Source organism: Oncorhynchus nerka, linkage group LG10, assembly GCF_034236695.1.
Source record: "Oncorhynchus nerka isolate Pitt River linkage group LG10, Oner_Uvic_2.0, whole genome shotgun sequence".
Lineage (NCBI taxonomy): Eukaryota > Metazoa > Chordata > Actinopteri > Salmoniformes > Salmonidae > Oncorhynchus > Oncorhynchus nerka.
In genome coordinates, this window is record NC_088405.1 from 4,830,595 (window position 1) to 4,848,874 (window position 18,280).

Sequence of the window (18,280 nt, forward strand, 5' to 3'; positions counted from 1 at the left end):
CAACAACTGAACCTGTATACCTTCAGGTTGATCCAACATATAGTGGTCAGCAGAGGGGACTCTACCCAGACTCCTACCCAACAACTGAACCTGCAAACCAGGTTGATCCAACATATAGTGGTCAGCAGAGGGAGACTCTACCCACAACTGAACCTGTAACCTTCAGGTTGATCCAACATATAGTGGTCAGCAGAGGAGACTCTACCCAACAACTGAACCTGTAAACCTTCAGGTTGATCCAGCATATAGTGGTCAGCAGAGGGAGACTCTGCCCAACAACTGAAGTGTCAGGACACAGTCACATGCGTTTCCACTGTTGTAATGACTGGTTTTACATGCAGTTCTTCACCATGTTTTATCACAGAGTTTTCATTCTTTCTAATTGACTAATAATATATATATATTTTTTTAATGCAGACCATGACAAATAATTCATAGATGGACTCTTTCATCTTTGCCCCGTAGGGCTGTCTGTGCCCGTAGGGCTGTCTGTGCCCGTAGGGTTGTCTGTGCCCGTAGGGCTGTTTATGTGCCACGTAGGGCTGTCTTTGCCCGTAGGGCTGCTCTTTGCCCGTAGGAGCTGTGTCTTTGCCCCGTAGGGCCTGTCTTTGCCCAGTAGGGCTGTTTTTGCCCCATAGGGCTGTCTTTGCCCGTAGGGCTGTTTTTGCCTCGTAGGGCTGTTTTGTACAAATACACAATAAGTCTTATTTCTCCTGAAGTCATTCGGTAGTCGGTGTACATCAGAGGATGTTATCTTGAATCTTCCCTGTACCCAGCCTCCCAGCAGCCTCTAAACACCCTAGAACATTCTCCAGGCACCACCAGCGGTGGTTCAGTTTCCCTCACTACCAGGAGATTAGTCAACTATTAGGGGTTTTTTCCTCTCTGAGCTGCCCTAGATGTGCCTGAAGGTTGGATTCCTGTGGGGAGCTTACCCTTACCCTGCCTAGGTCCTCTGCTCTCTGATTCAGAGGGGGTTAAATGGTGTTTCCCCTGGCTAGGTCCTCTCTCTCTGATTCAGGGGTTAAATGGTGTTTCTCCTGCCTAGGTCCTCTCCTCTCTGATTCAGAGGGTTAAATGGTGTTTCCCCTGGCTAGGTCCTCTCCTCTCTGATTCAGAGGGTTAAATGGTGTTTCCCCTGGCTAGGTCCTCTCCTCTCTGATTCAGAGGGGTTAAATGGTCCTGGCTAGGTCCTCTCCTCTCTGATTCAGAGGGGTTAAATGGTCCTGGCTAGGTCCTCTCCTCTCTGATTCAGAGGGGTTAAATTGTGTTTCCCCTGGCTAGGTCCTCTCCTCTCTGATTCAGAGGGTTAAATGGTGTTTCCCCTGCCTAGGTCCTCTCCTCTCTGATTCAGAGGGTTAAATGGTGTTTCCCCTGGCTAGGTCCTCTCCTCTCTGATTCAGAGGGGTTAAATGGTCCTGCCTAGGTCCTCTCCTCTCTGATTCAGAGGGTTAAATGGTGTTTCCCCTGGCTAGGTCCTCTCCTCTCTGATTCAGAGGGGTTAAATGGTCCTGGCTAGGTCCTCTCCTCTCTGATTCAGAGGGGTTAAATGGTCCTGGCTAGGTCCTCTCCTCTCTGATTCAGAGGGGTTAAATTGTGTTTCCCCTGGCTAGGTCCTCTCCTCTCTGATTCAGAGGGTTAAATGGTGTTTCCCCTGGCTAGGTCCTCTCCTCTCTGACTCAGAGGGGTTAAATGGTTCTGGCTAGGTCCTCTCCTCTCTGATTCAGAGGGTTAAATGGTGTTTCCCCTGGCTAGGTCCTCTCCTCGCTGACTCAGAGGGGTTAAATGGTCCTGGCTAGGTCCTCTCCTCTCTGATTCAGAGGGTTAAATGGTGTTTCCCCTGGCTAGGTCCTCTCCTCTCTGATTCAGAGGGTTAAATGGTCCTGGCTAGGTCCTCTCCTCTCTGATTCAGAGGGTTAAATGGTCCTGGCTAGGTCCTCTCCTCTCTGATTCAGAGGGGTTAAATGGTCCTGGCTAGGTCCTCTCCTCTCTGATTCAGAGGGGTTAAATGGTCCTGGCTAGGTCCTCTCCTCTCTGATTCAGAGGGGTTAAATGGTGTTTCTCCTGCCTAGGTCCTCTCCTCTATGATTCAGAGGGTTAAATTGTGTTTCTCCTGGCTAGGTCCTCTCCTCTCTGATTCAGAGGGGTTAAATGGTCCTGGCTAGGTCCTCTCCTCTCTGATTCAGAGGGTTAAATGGTGTTTCTCCTGGCTAGGTCCTCTCCTCTCTGATTCAGAGAGATTTAAATCAGAGGGGTTAAATGGTCCTGGCTAGGTCCTCTCCTCTCTCTGATTCAGAGGGGTTAAATGGTCCTGGCTAGGTCCTCTCCTCTCTGATTCAGGGGGTTAAATGGTCCTGGCTAGGTCCTCTCCTCTCTGATTCAGAGGGTTAAATGGTTTTCTGGCTAGGTCCTCTCCTCTCTGATTCAGAGGGTTAAATTAAATTCTGGCTAGGTCCTCTCCTCTCTGATTCAGAGGGGTTAAATGGTCCTGGCTAGGTCCTCTCCTCTCTGATTCAGAGGGTTAAATGGTGTTTCTCCTGGCTAGGTCCTCTCCTCTCTGATTCAGAGGGTTAAATGGTCCTGGCTAGGGTCCTCTCCCTCTCTGATTCAGAGGGGTTAAATGGTCCTGGCTAGGTCCTCTCCTCTCTGATTCAGAGGGGTTAAATGGTCCTGGCTAGGTCCTCTCCTCTCTGATTCAGAGGGGTTAAATGGTGTTTCTCCTGCCTAGGTCCTCTCCTCTCTGATTCAGAGGGTTAAATGGTGTTTCTCCTGGCTAGGTCCTCTCCTCTCTGATTCAGAGGGGTTAAATGGTCCTGGCTAGGTCCTCTCCTCTCTGATTCAGAGGGGTTAAATGGTCCTGGCTAGGTCCTCTCCTCTCTGATTCAGAGGATTAAATGGTGTTTCTCCTGGCTAGGTCCTCTCCTCTCTGATTCAGAGGGGTTAAATGGTCCTGGCTAGGTCCTCTCCTCTCTGATTCAGAGGGGTTAAATGGTCCTGGCTAGGTCCTCTCCTCTCTGATTCAGAGGGGTTAAATGGTGTTTCTCCTGCCAAGGTCCTCTCCTCTCTGATTCAGAGGGGTTAAATGGTCCTGGCTAGGTCCTCTCCTCTCTGATTCAGAGGGTTAAATGGTGTTTCTCCTGGCTAGGTCCTCTCCTCTCTGATTCAGAGGGGTTAAATGGTCCTGGCTAGGTCCTCTCCTCTCTGATTCAGAGGGGTTAAATGGTCCTGGCTAGGTCCTCTCCTCTCTGATTCAGAGGGGTTAAATGGTGTTTCTCCTGCCTAGGTCCTCTCCTCTCTGATTCAGAGGGGTTAAATGGTCCTGGCTAGGTCCTCTCCTCTCTGATTCAGGGGGGTTAAATGGTCCTGGCTAGGTCCTCTCCTCTCTGATTCAGAGGGTTAAATGGTTCTGGCTAGGTCCTCTCCTCTCTGATTCAGAGGGGTTAAATGGTTCTGGCTAGGTCCTCTCCTCTCTGATTCAGAGGGGTTAAATGGTACTGGCTAGGTCCTCTCCTCTCTGATTCAGAGGGTTAAATGGTGTTTCTCCTGGCTAGGTCCTCTCCTCTCTGATTCAGAGGGGTTAAATGGTCCTGGCTAGGTCCTCTCCTCTCTGATTCAGAGGGGTTAAATGGTCCTGGCTAGGTCCTCTCCTCTCTGATTCAGAGGGGTTAAATGGTGTTTCTCCTGCCTAGGTCCTCTCCTCTCTGATTCAGAGGGTTAAATGGTTCTGGCTAGGTCCTCTCCTCTCTGATTCAGAGGGGTTAAATGGTCCTGGCTAGGTCCTCTCCTCTCTGATTCAGAGGGGTTAAATGGTCCTGGCTAGGTCCTCTCCTCTCTGATTCAGAGGGTTAAATGGTGTTTCTCCTGGCTAGGTCCTCTCCTCTCTGATTCAGAGGGGTTAAATGGTCCTGGCTAGGTCCTCTCCTCTCTGATTCAGAGGGGTTAAATGGTCCTGGCTAGGTCCTCTCCTCTCTGATTCAGAGGGGTTAAATGGTGTTTCTCCTGCCTAGGTCCTCTCCTCTCTGATTCAGAGGGGTTAAATGGTCCTGGCTAGGCCCTCTCCTCTCTGATTCAGAGGGGTTAAATGGTCCTGGCTAGGTCCTCTCCTCTCTGATTCAGAGGGTTAAATGGTTCTGGCTAGGTCCTCTCCTCTCTGATTCAGAGGGGTTAAATGGTTCTGGCTAGGTCCTCTCCTCTCTGATTCAGAGGGGTTAAATGGTCCTGGCTAGGTCCTCTCCTCTCTGATTCAGAGGGTTAAATGGTGTTTCTCCTGGCTAGGTCCTCTCCTCTCTGATTCAGAGGGGTTAAATGGTGTTTCTCCTGGCTAGGTCCTCTCCTCTCTGATTCAGAGGGTTAAATGGTTCTGGCTAGGTCCTCTCCTCTCTGATTCAGAGGGGTTAAATTGTGTTTCCCCTGGCTAGGTCCTCTCCTCTCTGATTCAGAGGGGTTAAATGGTCCTGGCTAGGTCCTCTCCTCTCTGATTCAGAGGGTTAAATGGTGTTTCCCCTGGCTAGGTCCTCTCCTCTCTGATTCAGAGGGGTTAAATGGTGTTTCTCCTGGCTAGGTCCTCTCCTCTCTGATTCAGAGGGGTTAAATGGTTCTGGCTAGGTCCTCTCCTCTCTGATTCAGAGGGGTTAAATGGTCCTGGCTAGGTCCTCTCCTCTCTGATTCAGAGGGTTAAATGGTGTTTCTCCTGGCTAGGTCCTCTCCTCTCTGATTCAGAGGGGTTAAATGGTCCTGGCTAGGTCCTCTCCTCTCTGATTCAGAGGGGTTAAATGGTGTTTCCCCTGGCTAGGTCCTCTCCTCTCTGATTCAGAGGGGTTAAATGGTGTTTCCCCTGGCTAGGTCCTCACCTCTCTGATTCAGAGGGTTAAATGGTCCTGGCTAGGTCCTCTCCTCTCTGATTCAGAGGGTTAAATGGTGTTTCTCCTGGCTAGGTCCTCTCCTCTCTGATTCAGAGGGTTAAATGGTCCTGGCTAGGTCCTCTCCTCTCTGATTCAGAGGGGTTAAATGGTGTTTCCCCTGGCTAGGTCCTCTCCTCTCTGATTCAGAGGGCTTAAATGGTGTTTCTCCTGACTAGGTCCTCACCTCTCTGATTCAGAGGGTTAAATACGGTAGACACATTTCAGTTGAAGCAATTCAGTTGTACAACTGACTAGGTATCCCCCTTTCCCTTTCCTATCCCTTATACACTGAGGTTAGGTTCCCTACAGTTATCTTCCCCTAGCTAGGTCCTATACACTGAGGTTAGGTTCCCTACAGTTATCTTCCCCTGGCTAGGTCCTATACACTGATGTTAGGTTCCCTACAGTTGTCTTCCCCTAGCTAGGTCCTATACACTGAGGTTAGGTTCCCTACAGTTATCTTCCCCTGCTAGGTCCTATACACTGATGTTAGGTTCCCTACAGTTATCTTCCCCTGCTAGGTCCTATACACTGAGGTTAGGAACCCTACAGTTATCTTCCCCTAGCTAGGTCCTATACACTGAGGTTAGGTTCCCTACAGTTTGCTTCCCTTGGCTAAGGCCCCTACCGATTAGAGCAGCCGGTAGTCTACTATTGCCTGTGGTCTAGTGATGCGGTGGTCAGCATGGACAACACCTCAGAGCCACACGATTACAACCAGGTCATGCAGAACAGGAATGTTTCTGTGATTAGTTTAGAGGAGACAAATGCATGATGTTTTCCTCTTCCGTCCCAGCAACCTGCAGAGCCTTGAGTGGAGACCTGAGCAGAACGGCCCCGGCTGTAGCCCTCTGTAGCCTGGGCATAACACATGGCCTTGAATGGCGACCTGAGCAGAACGGCCCCCTGCTGCCTTAGCCCTCTGTAGCCTGGGCATAACACATGGCCTTGAGTGGAGACCTGAGCAGAACGGCCCCCTGCTGTTGTAGCCCTCTGTAGCTTAGGCATAACACATGGCCTTGAGTGGAGACCTGAGCAGAACGGCCCCCTGCTGTTGTAGCCCTCTGTAGCCTGGGTATAACACATGGCCTTGAGTGGAGACCTGAGCAGAACTGCCCCCTGCTGTTGTAGCCCTCTGTAGCCTAGGCATAACACATGGCCTTGAGTGGAGACCTGAGCAGAACGGCCCCCTGCTGCTGTAGCCCTCTGTAGCCTAGGCATAACACATGGCCTTGAGTGGAGACCTGAGCAGAACGGCCCCCTGCTGCTGTAGCCCTCTGTAGCCTCGGCATAACACATGACACATTGATCTATTTCATGTAGTTTTATACTTCGTTATTATTAACTAACTGGTTGCACAGCCTGTTTTTTTTTTAGTTGACTCAACTTTTCAGTCAAAGTGTTACCTGGACTTGCATAGTTGTCGCTGGCCCAAACTTCACTCCAACTTGGAGTGTTGGGACAGTAACCAACATGATGGTTGGAGCGTTGGGACAGTAACCAACATGATGGTTGGAGCGTTGGGACGGTAACCAACATGATGGTTGGAGCGATGGGACAGTAACCAACATGATGGTTGGAGCGTTGGGACAGTAAACAACATGATGGTTGGGACGGTAACCAACATGATGGTTGGAGCGTTGGGACAGTAACCAACATGATGGTTGGAGCGTTGGGACAGTAACCAACATGATGGTTGGAGCGTTGGGACAGTAACCAACATGATGGTTGGAGCGTTGGGACGGTAACCAACATGATGGTTGGAGCGATGGGACAGTAACCAACATGATGGTTGGAGCATTGGGACAGTAACCAACATGATGGTTGGAGCGTTGGGACGGTAACCAACATGATGGTTGGGACAGTAACCAACATGATGGTTGGAGCGTTGGGACGGTAACCAACATGATGGTTGGGACAGTAACCAACATGATGGTTGGAGCGTTGGGACAGTAACCAACATGATGGTTGGAGCGTTGGGACAGTAACCAACATGATGGTTGGGACGGTAACCAACATGATGGTTGGGACGGTAACCAACATGATGGTTGGAGCGTTGGGACAGTAACCAACATGATGGTTGGAGCGTTGGGACAGTAACCAACATGATGGTTGGAGTGTTGGGACGGTAACCAACATGATGGTTGGAGCTTTGGGACGGTAACCAACATGATGGTTGGAGCATTGGGACAATAACCAACATGATGGTTGGAGCGTTGGGACAATAACCAACATGATGGTTAGAGCGTTGGCCCGGTAACCAACATGATGGTTGGAGCGTTGGGACAGTAACCAACATGATGGTTGGGACGGTAACCAACATGATGGTTGGAGCGTTGGGACAGTAACCAACATGATGGTTGGGACGGTAACCAACATGATGGTTGGGACGGTAACCAACATGATGGTTGGAGCGTTGGGACAGTAACCAACATGATGGATGGAGCGTTGGGACAGTAACCAACATGATGGTTGGAGCGTTGGGACGGTAACCAACATGATGGTTGGAGCTTTGGGACGGTAACCAACATGATGGTTGGGCGTTGGGGACAGTAACCAACATGATGGTTGGGACAGTAACCAACATGATGGTTGGAGCGTTGGGACGGTAACCAACATGATGGTTGGAGCTTTGGGACGGTAACCAACATGATGGTTGGAGCGTTGGGACGGTAACCAACATGATGGTTGGGACAGTAACCAACATGATGGTTGGAGCGTTGGGACGGTAACCAACATGATGGTTAGAGCGTTGGGATGGTAACCAACATGATGGTTGGGACAGTAACCAACATGATGTTTGGAGCGTTGGGACGGTAACCAACATGATGGTTGGAGCGTTGGGACAGTAACCAACATGATGGTTGGAGCATTGGGACAGTAACCAACATGATGGTTGGGACAGTAACCAATATGATGGTTGGAGCGTTGGGACGGCAACCAACATGATGGTTGGGACGGTAACCAACATGATGGTTGGAGCGTTGGGACAGTAACCAACATGATGGTTGGAGCGTTGGGACGGTAACCAACATGATGGTTGGAGCGTTGGGACGGTAACCAACATGATGGTTGGAGCGTTGGGACGGTAACCAACATGATGGTTGGAGCGTTGGGACGGTAACCAACATGATGGTTGGGACAGTAACCAACATGATGGTTGGAGTGTTGGGACGGTAACCAACATGATGGTTAGAGCGTTGGGATGGTAACCAACATGATGGTTGGGACAGTAACCAACATGATGTTTGGAGCGTTGGGACGGTAACCAACATGATGGTTGGAGCGTTGGGACAGTAACCAACATGATGGTTGGAGCATTGGGATAGTAACCAACATGATGGTTGGGACAGTAACCAATATGATGGTTGGAGCGTTGGGACGGCAACCAACATGATGGTTGGGACGGTAACCAACATGATGGTTGGAGCGTTGGGACAGTAACCAACATGATGGTTGGAGCGTTGGGACAGTAACCAACATGATGGTTGGGACAGTAACCAACATGATGGTTGGAGCGTTGGGACAGTAACCAACATGATGGTTGGGGCGGTAACCAACATGATGGTTGGGACAGTAATCAACATGATGGTTGGAGCGTTGGGACGGTAACCAACATGATGGTTGGGACAGTAACCAACATGATGGTTGGAGCGTTGGGACAGTAACCAACATGATGGTTGGAGCGTTGGGACAGTAACCAACATGATGGTTGGAGCGTTGGGACAGTAACCAACAGGATGGTTGGGACGGTAACCAACATGATGGTTGGAGCGTTGGGACAGTAACCAACATGATGGTTGGGACGGTAACCAACATGATGGTTGGAGTGTTGGGACAGTAACCAACATGATGGTTGGAGCGTTGGGACAGTAACCAACATGATGGTTGGAGCGTTGGGACGGTAACCAACATGATGGTTGGAGCTTTGGGACGGTAACCAACATGATGGTTGGAGCATTGGGACAATAACCAACATGATGGTTGGAGCGTTGGTACAATAACCAACATGATGGTTAGAGCGTTGGCCCGGTAACCAACATGATGGTTGGAGCGTTGGGACAGTAACCAACATGATGGTTGGAGCGTTGGGACGGTAACCAACATGATGGTTGGAGCGTTGGGACGGTAACCAACATGATGGTTGGAGCGTTGGGACGGTAACCAACATGATGGTTGGAGCGTTGGGACGGTAACCAACATGATGGTTGGAGCGATGGCCCGGTAACCAAAGGTTGCTGGATATAATCCCGAGCTGGCAAGGTACAAAAACTGTCGTTCTGCCCCTGAGCAAGGGACAGTTAACCCACTGTACCCTTGGAGCACGGCAGTTAACCCACTGTTCCCCTGAACAAGGCAGTTAACCCACTGTTGGTTGAACAAGGTAGTTACCCAACTGTTCCCTGAACAAGGCAGTTAACCCACTGTTCCCTGAACAAGGCAGTCAACCCACTGTTTTCCTGAACAAGGCAGTCAACCCACTGTTCCCCTGAACAAGGGAGTTAACCCACTGTTCCCCTGAGCAAGGCAGTTAACCCACTGTTCCCCTGAGCAAGGTAGTTAACCAACTGTTCCCTGAACAGGCAGTTAACCCACTGTTCCTAGACCAGTTAACCCACTGTTCCCCTGAGCAAAGCAGTTAACCCACTGTTCCCTGAGCAAGGCCGTTAACCCACTGTTCCCCTGAACAAGGCAGTTAACCCACTGTTCCCCTGAGCACGGCAGTTAACCCACTGTTCCCCTGAACAGGCAGTTAACCCACTGTTCCCCTGAGCAGGGCAATTAACCCACTGTTCCTAGGCCATCATTGAAAATAAGAATTTGTTCTTAACTGACTTGCCTAGTTAAATAATGGTAAAATAAAAACTAGTTATCCACCCTTTCCCCAATGATTACAATGTTGGTTCATTTATATAGCGCTCTAACCACCATGATGGTGGAAATAGTTCCACAGCCCTTTTTTAAGTCACGATGCACAAATAATCCTTTCTAGTTGAATGAACCTATGAGAGAAATTGAGGAAACGCATCATTTTAAGTTGACAGAATGTATTTATTATTCAACATGTTCTCACCTGGGATTTGAACTCACAACCTGTTGGTTCAGGGATTCTGATCTTCCTCCTATGAACTCACAACCTGTTGGTTCAGGCATTCTGATCTTCCTCCTATGGAACAACCTGATGGTTAACATTGGGACTTCCAACTATGATGGTCAAACCTGTTGGTTAAGGCATTCTGATCTTATGAACTCACAACCTGTTGGTTCAGGCATTCTGATCTTCCTCCTATGACCTCACAACCTGTTGGTTGAGCAGGCATTCTGATCTTCCTCCTATGAACTCACAACCTGTTGGTTCAGGCATTCTGATCTTCCTCCTATGAACTCACAACCTGTTGGTTCAGGCATTCTGATCTTCCTCCTATGAAGGGATCTGATCTTCCTCCTATGGACAACCTGTTGGTTCAGGCATTCTGATCTTCCTCCTATGAACTCACAACCTGTTGGTTCAGGCATTCTGATCTTCCTCCTATGGACTCACAACCTGTTGGTTCAGGCATTCTGATCTTCCTCCTATGAACCCACAACCTGTTGGTTCAGGCATTCTGATCTTCCTCCTATGAACTCACCCTGTTGGTTCAGGGATTCTGATCTTCAACTTAACTCACAACCTGTTGGTTCAGGCATTCTGATCTTCCTCCTGAACTCACAACCTGTTGGTTCAGGCATTCTGATCTGATCTGATCTTCCTCCTATGAACTCACAACCTGTTGGTTCAGGCATTCTGATCTTCCTCCTATGAACTCACAACCTGTTGGTTCAGGCATTCTGATCTTCCTCCTATGAACTCACAACCTGTTGGTTCAGGCATTCTGATCTTCCTCCTATGAACTCACAACCTGTTGGTTCAGGCATTCTGATCTTCCTCCTATTAAATCACAACCTGTTGGTTCAGGCATTCTGATCTTCCTCCTATGAACTCACAACCTGTTGGTTCATTTATATAGCAGGCATTCTGATCTTCCTCCTATGAACTCACAACCTGTTGGTTCAGGCATTCTGATCTTCCTCCTATGAACTCACAACCTGTTGGTTCAGGCATTCTGATCTTCCTCCTATGAACTCACAACCTGTTGGTTCAGGCATTCTGATCTTCCTCCTATGAACTCACAACCTGTTGGTTCAGGCATTCTGATCTTCCTCCTATGACCTCACAACCTGTTGGTTCAGGCATTCTGATCTTCCTCCTATGAACTCACAACCTGTTGGTTCAGGCATTCTTCTTCTCCTATGACCTCACAACCTGTTGGTTCAGGCATTCTGATCTTCCTCCTATGGACTCACAACCTGTTGGTTCAGGCATTCTGATCTTCCTCCTATGACCTCACAACCTGTTGGTTCAGGCATTCTGATCTTCCTCCTATGAACTCACAACCTGTTGGTTCAGGCATTCTGATCTTCCTCCTATGAACTCACAACCTGTTGGTTCAGGCATTCTGATCTTCCTCCTATGAACTCACAACCTGTTGGTTCAGGCATTCTGATCTTCCTCCTATGAACTCACAACCTGTTGGTTCAGGCATTCTGATCTTCCTCCTATGAACTCACAACCTGTTGGTTCAGGCATTCTGATCTTCCTCCTATGAACTCACAACCTGTTGGTTCAGGCATTCTGATCTTCCTCCTATGAACTCACAACCTGTTGGTTCAGGGATTCTGATCTTCCTCCTATGACCTCACAACCTGTTGGTTCAGGCATTCTGATCTTCCTCCTATGACCTCACAACCTGTTGGTTCAGGCATTCTGATCTTCCTCCTATGAACTCACAACCTGTTGGTTCAGGCATTCTGATCTTCCTCCTATGAACTCACAACCTGTTGGTTCAGGCATTCTGATCTTCCTCCTTCCTCCTATGAACTCACATCCTGTTGGTTCAGGCATTCTGATCTTCCTCCTATGACCTCACAACCTGTTGGTTCAGGCATTCTGATCTTCCTCCTATGAACTCACAACCTGTTGGTTCAGGCATTCTGATCTTCCTCCTATGACCTCACAACCTGTTGGTTCAGGCATTCTGATCTTCCTCCTATGAACTCACAACCTGTTGGTTCAGGCATTCTGATCTTCCTCCTATGAACTCACAACCTGTTGGTTCAGGCATTCTGATCTTCCTCCTATGAACTCACAACCTGTTGGTTCAGGCATTCTGATCTTCCTCCTATGAACTCACAACCTGTTGGTTCAGGCATTCTGATCTTCCTTATATGAACTCACAACCTGTTGGTTCAGGCATTCTGATCTTCCTCCTATGAACTCACAACCTGTTGGTTCAGGCATTCTGATCTTCCTCCTATGAACTCACAACCTGTTGGTTCAGGCATTCTGATCTTCCTCCTATGAACTCACAACCTGTTGGTTCAGGCATTCTGATCTTCCTCCTATGAACTCACAACCTGTTGGTTCAGGCATTCTGATCTTCCTCCTATGAACTCACAACCTGTTGGTTCAGGCATTCTGATCTTCCTCCTATGCCACCACAGTAATTAGTAGAAACAACTAGAATTTATTTTATATATTTTATTTTTTATTTTTTATATATATATATTATATATATTTATATATACAACATCGTGTAATTTAGAGGATGTAAATACCTGATAATGGTGTGATGTTTCTGACTACCTACAGTATATATATATATATATATATATATTTATACAACATTGTGTAATTTAGAGGACGTAAATACCTGATAATGGTGTGATGTTTCTGACTACCTACAGTATATATATATATATATATACAACATTGTGTAATTTAGAGGACCTAAATACCTGATAATGGTGTGATGTTTCTGACTACCTACAGTATATATATATATATATATATATATATATATATATATATATATATATATATATATACAACATCGTGTAATTTAGAGGATGTAAATACCTGATAATGGTGTGATGTTTCTGACTACCTACAGTATATATATATATATAGACAACATTGTGTAATTTAGAGGACGTAAATACCTGATAATGGTGTGATGTTTCTGACTACCTACAGTCCAGAAACCTGCAGAGGATTTACAGCTCTTGCAGGAAAGAGTCTAAGGAGAAAAACTGACGGAACTGATGCAAATCAAATTGTAATTGTATTTCAAATAAAATGGTATTGTATTTCAAATCAAATTGTATTATGCCAAATACATCAGATGTAGACCTTACAGTGAAATGCTTACTTACAAGCCCTTTACCCACAATGCAGTTTTGAGAAAAATACCTATATAGAAAAATAATAATAAATGAAAGTAACAAATAATGAAAGAGCAGCAGTAACATAACAACAGCGAGGTTTTATACAGAGGGGGTTACGGATACAGAGTCAATGTGCGGGGGAACCGGTTAGTCGAGGTAATATGTACATGTAGGTAGAGTTATTAAAGGGACTATGTATAGATAATAAACAAACAGTAGCGTGGGTCTACTTATAACTCAACATCTATATGGCACATTTGAAGCCAAGTATGATCCGTGTAGATAGTATGCTACCGTTTATTATCGTAACCGTTTATGACGTGGGATCAAAACAATGGGGGGGTCTATTACCGACCATTTATGTAGGCTAATTCACCCAGTCCTAGTCTAAGAGGCCATCCAATTGAAAGTCCTAGATTAGGGTCCCTCTTGACACCTAATTCAGTTGTAAAATACTATTGACGTGAGCCCGGTCAGGGTGTGTACACATTGTTAAACGGAGACTGCTCTAGTGACGGTTGAAAAGTAATCGTATATATCTAGTCAGTTTCTGTCTCTGTCGAAAGAGACCGGAGGATGGCAGCATTTGAAAACAACACGAAACAAACCCATGGACAACTTGTAGAAAACTTTATTTTTATTTTTAATTGCAGCCAAAATCCTACTTTGCACAAATAAACTGTTACAATGTACATTTTTGGAATGAAAAAAAAACCCACTCTTTATTCGTATGGAACATTTTGGACGTTAGAGTATAGCCTGCACTACAGCGCTCACAATAACTCGCCAAAGAACTAAATAGCCTATTGCGATATTTACACCAAAAATGTGATTTTGAACTCTGTAACGTTTTAGCACTAAATTACACAATGTTGTATTTTATTTTACTACATAAGTAATTATAATGTAACATTAAACTAATAAAATGTGGAATATTTTTCTTCAGTTGACAAACAGATCGTATATATATTGTAGGCTGGTCATTTTACTCGTGTGCTTTGGTCAATCAAAATGTATCTTAAATAATGGACCATGCTATTGTAAATGATCATTGAAGCTCCTCTGATGGCGATCATTGTTTTTTTTTTTAGGGCAAATATTGATTGTCCATTGATGTCTGAAAGTTTCTACAAAATGTTTCTGTGATTTTGATGAAATGCGTTGAAACAAAGTCTGTTGCTCTGAAATAGACCTACCGGTAGATTTTTCTAACCTAAAAAAGAAAAGAAATTGTGATCGATAATTATTTAATATAAAACATTTCCCAAATAGAATGCATTTTTTCCCCCTCAATTTAAATGCAACGTATTAAACTCTTAAATCATTCTGTCTATTGCGGCCTATATAGGCCTAGTCTACATTTCATAGTTTACCCCCCCCAAAAAAAAGTGAATAAGCATGTTTGGACAAAGTAATTTTTATTACACATTTTAATAACCCACCCAATAAATACATTACTAAAATGAAATGACAGGAGCAGTGTCCAGCGACGTGGGGAAATCACATTACCTCCAGCGACGCGGGAAACCATCACATTACCGGGTGTTGTGTTGCTCTGTCACACTTGTAACACATAAGCCATGTTTATTGTCAACTAATCCGTCCCAGAGATCGTGTGGTCTAAACACATAGCCTATAGTACATTGTATATTTGTATGTTTTAAGAGGCTAACTTGGTTTATGTTTTACTTTGTCACACATTGGGACGCCAGGAGTGTTTGTTAACTACCATAAAATAATCCCGTTGTTTTATCCCTACCCTCTTAGAGGGAAACGGCTCATGTTGCTCGCGTCATATAGAACACCCCTAAAGGTTCTATAGAGAATAAACCCCTTTTTGTAGGGTTCTTTGATCAGAACCGCAGTATGGTTAGATGTTCTTCTTCGCTGAACCAAAATGTTGGTTCTATGCCGAACCGTTTGTTCTCAGTATGTATCCTACTGTTCACCAAAACGCAAAGGCTACTTCATAAACTGGCAATTTATATATATATATATAATATATAACATATTTATTTCAATTACATTTTGTATATGGGAATTATGAAGGTATATTCATAAAACTATTATTTAAGATATATATTGGTAAAAGTGTCCTGTGCGTAAAAGTGGAAATATGATTGGCCAACTGTAAAACAGTTTTTATTGGAAAACTTGTAGCCTAAATGCCTATTTTTATTGCGTATGCTTATTAGGCTATACATGCGCGGTAAATTGCTCAGCCTATCTTGCTCCAGGTTAACTCCTAAAACGGCATTAATGAGTGGGCCAGTATCTCTCACCAGTATCTCTCCCATTGATGCACAGATTCAGTTAAGACAATTCGACTGAAGCGTGACAGAGAAGAGGGAGTCACCCTCGAGACAGTTCCTTTCACAGGGGTTTTACCTGTCGACGCTCCAGGCGGAACGCTTAAATACGCCTCCTCCCTTGGGTCTAGCCTTCAGTCCTCCGGGAGAGACTGACCGAAACAGACACTTTGGGAAAGGAACCGCATGTTGTTGATGATAGAAAAAGATACCAGGATTCGTACTCAAATAGAACGGATTATGAACGCTTTTGGACAGCAGCCATCCAACGCGCAGACTAGCCCCATTCAGCACCACAGCGCACAGGAGCTCCTGGATATGGCCGTGTACTGCGATAACTTCGGCAGCATGTACCAGCACCAGCAAAACCTCCATCATGGTCACCACCCGCAGAGGCCGCCGGCGCATCCTCCAAGCTACGGCCTCGGTGAGTACACCTCGCCAACCACCAACCCGTACCTGTGGCTAAACGGACCGAGCATCGACTCGTCTCCATACCTGACGGGATTGAATGGAGCATCGTACATACAGTCTGGATACGGAGCGAACCAGCGGCAGTTCCTGCCCCTCCTACGGGGTTTGGTGGAGCTGACCTCGGATGGCTGTCGATCTCCAGCCAGCAGGAGCTCTTCAAGATGGTTCGACCTCCTTACTCTTACTCAGCGCTCATAGCCATGGCTATCCAGGGCGCCGGGGACAAGAGGTTGACGCTGAGTCACATCTATCAGTATGTGGCAGAGAATTTTCCGTTTTATAAGAAGAGCAAAGCAGGCTGGCAGAACTCAATCAGACACAACCTGTCACTAAATGACTGTTTTAAGAAAGTTGCCCGGGATGACGATGATCCTGGTAAGTTACAATACCTGTTGTATTTATTTCATTTATTTATTTATACCTGTTGTACTTGTAATTAACTCGTCATTATTTACACTTATTAAATGTGTCATTTTGGAATGTCATACCTTTGCCATTTGATTTTGGTAAGACGTGTCTGACAGAAGACTAGAACAGTCATGACCTTTGATATCTCGAACTACAGAACTACATTGTCTGTTGTGTCCTGTCTTCATGTCTTCATAGGAAAGGGGAATTACTGGACATTGGACCCAAACTGTGAGAAAATGTTCGATAACGGCAACTTCCGAAGAAAGAGAAAGAGACGAGCTGACTTGAACGGAGGAGACACCAACAACACTGTTCTTCCGGTGAAATCGGAAGACACTGCCGCCCTGAAGCTCTCCGACACGGCCAGCATCATGAGTTCATCCCCTCTCAGCCTCCAGAACTCCCCTGGTTCCTCCGAGCCCAAATCATCTCCGTCCCCGTCTGTGGAACACAGTCCCTGTTACAACAACTTTGTCTCCACTATGAACACGATGCTGGCGGGGAGTAACAACGGCTCTACCCGGGAGGGGGGCAGGGGGGACTTTGGTTCAGGAGGACATGTTATGGGGGATTTGTCGCCTCATCAGACCCGAGAGAACATGCCCGGACTTGGTTCATACTCGCCCTCTCAAATCACGCCATTGAACACTGATACCACTCACCTCTCCACAGCTAATAGAATGAACTACTACACATCAGCACAGAACAATCACAGTGGAGGCCTGGGCCTCACCAACTCTCTCCCAAACCACTTCAGTGTTAATCATTTGATATACAGCCGCGAAGGAACCGAGGTGTAAGGCAGTAGGCTATAAGCCTTGTCCTAATTATGTCAGATATATGTAGATAATATAATGCAACTCGTTGGCATTCTCGTATGAAGTACTCAGTGAGTACATCAATAACCATGATTATTATTCATGTTACGCATTCCACAATAAGAACGTGTTATAAGCAACGTCTTAAATATACTTTCTCGTGATTGAATGTGAATTCAAAGTGGGTCGAAACTACTACGTTCGACTTAGCATTTTTAAGAGCATAATTAAGACCAACTTTGTTGTTTTTATGCCCAACTGGAGCCCTGGAATGGGTGTTGCCTCGGAATAAACATGTATCTGTACTCTTTTCCTTTCACCTTATTTCTATTGGCCTTGTGTAACTGCGTGGATGACGTCACAGTGCCTTTCAGAAGAGCTTGTATTTTTTTTTTTTTAAATAGAACACTATTACTACTGCTACTGCAGACATGTGTTTTGTTATGTAGCCTAAATTAGTAGCCCTCTTTGGAGACCACTTTGTGTACTTTTATTTTAGAAGGAATTGTGTGTGTGTATATTTTATTTAAGCCTATTGTCAAACGTTTGGAATAAATGTAATATCTGAAATGATTGATTGTGTCATATTTTCTAGCGGACTTGTTTGTCAAAGTGAAGACGTCTCAGATTTATCCGCTATAATACTCAAGTTTGCAATAAACCAGCGCTCTATTTCATTTTTTTTATCACGCACGATTCCATTTTACTTATAAAAACTAAAATCTTGAAATGATTAACGTGTAAATCTTAACTTATGGCTCCCAATTCTAATACATGATTATTTTTAGGTTACTTTTACATAACATTGTAAGTTTACGTTGAAAACACTAATGCGCCTGTGGGATTTGATAGGCTACAGCTGTTAATGGTGTGGGAGAACATGTTCACTGACTCTTTACAATACCAAACAGTATTTATAATGGGACTGACAATTATTTACCAGAAGTATTTCAGGTTTAATCGAGGTTGGAATTAATCCTACACCCCGCCGTGTACTCTCCCCTCCCTCCCTCCATTCCATTCATAAACTTTCCAGACAATCAGCCACAATCAGATATTCCATCTCAGACTCGCGAATACAGTTCCAGTAGGCTGCCATACA

At 45.8% G+C, this 18,280-nt stretch overlaps 1 protein-coding gene across 1 annotated transcript; it reads left to right on the forward strand.

Moving 5' to 3' along the window:
- The first annotated feature begins 15,625 nt into the window (after positions 1–15,625).
- LOC135573544 (forkhead box protein I2-A-like) lies at positions 15,626–17,802 on the forward strand. Its single transcript, XM_065022807.1, is given in 3 exon segments — positions 15,626–16,037; positions 16,040–16,324; positions 16,556–17,802. Coding segments are annotated over 3 exon segments (1,266 nt in total). The 5' UTR covers positions 15,626–15,661; the 3' UTR covers positions 17,161–17,802.
- Positions 17,803–18,280: the final 478 nt, after the last annotated feature.